At 42.4% G+C, this 4115-nt stretch overlaps 1 protein-coding gene across 1 annotated transcript; it reads left to right on the plus strand.

The window, feature by feature from the left end:
• Positions 1–577: 577 nt before the first annotated feature.
• On the plus strand, positions 578–2943 carry LOC140243980 (zinc finger MYM-type protein 1-like). The gene is made up of 2 exons (XM_072323641.1): positions 578–941; positions 1496–2943. Exons 1-2 carry the CDS (start codon positions 578–580, stop codon positions 2941–2943), a joined length of 1812 nt encoding a protein of 603 aa, XP_072179742.1.
• Positions 2944–4115: the final 1172 nt, after the last annotated feature.

Below are 4115 nucleotides of genomic sequence, written 5' to 3' on the forward strand. Positions count from 1 at the left end.
ACTTTCACCAGAGAATCTTAATTGGGTAATACATGTATACACTAAGTTTCAAGAAAATATCTTCAGGCATTCAATAGATATGGTGGAAATAGTGAAATTTTATGTATTTGACCTTGACCTTTTGACCTTTGACCTTGAGCATGTGCACCCAAAAGTTGATAGGCACAACTTCACCCCCTAATACACATACATGCCAAGTTTCATTGGGATACCTCAACAGGTTTTGATAGTTACCTTGTCCACAAAATTCATTACGGACGGACGGAAGGACGGACGGACGGACGGACGGAAGGACGGACGGAAGGACGGACGGACGGACGGACGGACAACCCGAAAACATAATGCCTCCGGCACCACTTCGTGGCGGAGGCATAAAAAGTCAAGGGAGTTTTTCTTGAACTACTTTAAGAAGGCAGCACCAAGTACGTCAACGAGTTCCAGATCCACAGAAATACCACCAGCAACCGTCTCTGAACCTGATGATAAACCAAGTACTAGTGAGTTAAATGACCAAGAGGAAATCAAGTCAGTAAATTCCACATGTCAAGGGAGTGAGGATCAGCATAGTGAACAGGATATGGACCTGAACAAAAATGAAGATGATGGTTGTAGTGACAGCAGTGGTAATGATGGCACTGAGACTGGTGAAGGGAATGGTGCGAATCAGTCTGATTCCATAACACCAGCAGTGATTGAAGAACATGACATTGGACTTCTGGAGTTCGATAAGGGGAGTGGGAAACCAGTAGTGTCAGATGCATTGAGAACAGAAATAGTGAAGCTGGGTTCACAGTATTTCCAAAATAGTGATGGACCGTTCCTCCCAACAAATAACCGCTCAATGAACAAAACCTTGTTCAAGAGGAAACTGGGAAATGGCCAAGGGGAAGCAGTGACTCGATCATGGCTGATCTACTCTCCGCATAAAAAGTCAGCATTTTGTATGTGCTGCCTTCTCTTTTCTCGGTCAGAACATTCATCCTCATTGGAGCAGGAAAGTGGATTCAGCAATTGGAAAAAACCGGAAAGGATCAGTCAGCATGAAAATTCCAAGAAACATCGAGATTGTTTCACGCAGTGGAAAGAAATGGAGATAAATCTAGTTAGAAATCGAGGAATTGACGCAGGACTTCAGTTGCAGATTGAGAAAGAGAAGCAGAAATGGCGTGACATCTTGAAGCGCATACTTCATTGCATAAAGTTCCTTGCTACCCAAAACTTAGCTTTGAGAGGACACAGAGAACACCTTCAGGTAGACGATAGCTCCAATGTTGGAAATTTCCTCGGATTAGTGAAGCTAATTGCCGTCTTTGACCCTGTCATGAAGGAACACCTAACTCGAATGGAAACTCATCCTGGATCTACTTCCTATCTGTCTCCAGGAGTCCAGAATGAATTCATACACATCATAGCATCAACTGTTCGCCAATGTTTACTCGAAAGCATTCGTAAAGCCAAGTACTACGGTCTTTTGTTTGACTCAACTCCTGATCAGGCTCACCGCGAACAGATGTCAGAAGTAGTGAGGTATATGTTGAAGTTGACTTTGAGAGCCGAAAAATCCATGTGAAAGAGTCCTTCTTGGGTTTTATTCAGGTAAGCCAGAAGGACGCCAAGAGCTTAGCAGAAACTATCGAGAAACAGCTGGAGAAAGACAAAATGGACTTGAAGGATTGTCGCTCACAATGCTATGACAATGCTGCCGTGATGGCTGGACACAGAAGTGGTGTTCATCAACGGATAAGTGAGAAAAACGAATTGGCCGTTTTTGTGAATTGTGACAATCACTCCCTCAACTTAGTTGGTGTGCATGCAGCAAAGCAGGATACCATGATGGTCACCTTCTTCGGAACCATCGAAGCAATGTATGTGTTCTTCTCTCGTTCTACACAGCGCTGGGAAAAACTCAAAAGGGCCCTTCCGGTGGCTGTTAAGTCGGAGTCAGAAACCAGTTGGAGCGCAAGAACGGAAGCAGTGAAGCCTGTTTGCAAGTATCTTGCAGAGATACTCAAGGTCCTCGAAAATCTGATAGACAATGAAAACGAAACCAGCGACACGAAAAGTGATGCAAATGAACTCTACGACCGCATGCTCACGTACGATTTTCTGACTTTGTTGGGATTTTGGAATACCCTACTCATGCGCATCGACCGAGTTCAAAAGAGGTTGCAAGATCCTGCCATGAACTTCCACGATGCCGCCCTTGATCTGAAAGCCCTCCAGGACAATTTCAGTGACGAAAGAGAAGATTTGGTTGGTGAGGCACTCAAGGAAGGACTCGATCTGTGTGAAGAATGGAATGTTGCGTTTGAAAGACGTCGAAGACGAAAGAAGCAGATGGCTGGTGAGCAAGCAAGAGATGTAGGGTTGACAGCAAAGGAAGAAATGGAAAGAGTCATGAAAGGAACACTTGACGGTATCCATACAGAAATGGGAGAACGGTTCACTCGTTTGAACGATACCGACGCAAAGTTCGGGTTCCTTCTCAATGTCAAGGAACTGTGCTCGTATGGTACGGAGAGCACCAACTTGAAGAAGAAGTGCAAAAACTTAGGTGATGTGTACACTTCAGATGTGAACGGACAGCAGCTGTATCAAGAGATTTTGGAATGCAGGATGCTACTGTCAAGTCGACCAGAGGTGAACATATCAAAACCAGAAGAGCTCCTTGAATTTATCGTTCAGTACGGAGATGAAAGCGTCTTTCCAAACCTCCGCATTGCTGTTCAGATAATGCTCACCGTCGCAGTATCTATTGCTAGTTGTGAGCGATCCTTCAGCAAATTGAAACTAATCCTTTCGTACTTGAGGGCCTCCATGGGCCAAGACAGACTCTGTGATCTAGCTCTACTGAGTGTGGAAAGAGAAGAAACTGAAAAAATTGACTTTGAGCAAATCATTGACAGATTTGCAGCAGAAAAGGCGAGGAAAATTCGCTTGTAATGTTCATGCGGTAAAACAAATCTTGACACTTAGCGAGCCTATATCTGCAAAAGAGATGATTCCGGAGTACTGGGGTAATGAATTCTTGTAGGGTTACATAGGGATCACGGGATGAAAAGTATAATATTCGTTTGACTGTGCTGACTGGTGCTGGCATTTCTAACAAGGTACTTTGTGCTTACCATGTACACTAACTTTCAGTGTGTCAGACTCTCAGTGTGTGTGTGTGTTGGGGCCCTGGGTGATGAGTGTGTGCGTGATAAAGTGGTTGAGACTGTTTGTTCAGTACATGTATTATAATGGGAGAAACGGACCGGGGCTAAAACAAGACCGATATAATCTGTACGCTACATATACGGTCTGAACTCCTATGTATAACTGTTTACATCATGTATGTAAAATCACTCAGGTTGTCATGCAGTCACAGAATGAAGCCAGTAATCGATTAGACTCAAACAGTGCGAAAGTTGAGAATTCTTTGATGTTTATATTGCAGCCTCCAAAAATACAAAATACTTATAATAATAATAATAAAACAGGAACGCTCGATATGACCAGTATGACACAGTTAACACAGGGCAAGAAAACATTGTATCCCAGCCAGCTATATTTTTAGTTAAAAAAACAAAACAAAAACAAAAACAAAACAATCCAAGCTGTGTGGTTCTGCGTTATATCGGTGTCTTTGATAATTTTAGAAAGTAAAGCCATGAAAAAATGAAATTGTGCCCCAACACTTTCATTTAGTGCTTTGAAAAAGGGAAAAAATCTATTGAGTTGCCAGATTTACAAATAACTGCTACAATGCATGTCCCCCACTAAACTATCGTTTGAATTTTATAGCCTACTATAATAAGTGAACCAACTCTCTTTCTCTCTCTTAATCAGTTTCCCAACTATCTGGTTTTGTTGGAACACATATCTCAGCTTGACTTGAATTATTTTTAAATCAGGTACTCTCAGTGACTGGCTGCTCTGCTCACAATGTTAACCGATGCTTTAATGCTTTCGTCAGGACTATTTCGATGCACATGGACATGAAAATTGCTATTGAACTTGTATATGGTACTACTATTTTGTCCTCGGGTACTTACCTATGATATGGTATATGGTAGACTTCGAAGTTCAAACTGACAATTAAAGGAATGTTCCTGAAGAAGAAATATGGCAGT

This window comes from Diadema setosum, chromosome 20 (genome assembly GCF_964275005.1).
Source record: "Diadema setosum chromosome 20, eeDiaSeto1, whole genome shotgun sequence".
Lineage (NCBI taxonomy): Eukaryota > Metazoa > Echinodermata > Echinoidea > Diadematoida > Diadematidae > Diadema > Diadema setosum.

Coding starts and splice junctions, on each gene's coding strand:
- LOC140243980 (XM_072323641.1), top strand. CDS start 578: ATGGACCTGAACAAAAATGAAGATGATGGTTGTAGTGACAGCAGTGGT. Junction 942..1,495: donor GCATAAAAAGTCAGCATTTT/GTATGTGCTGCC, acceptor ACTCCTGATCAG/GCTCACCGCGAACAGATGTC.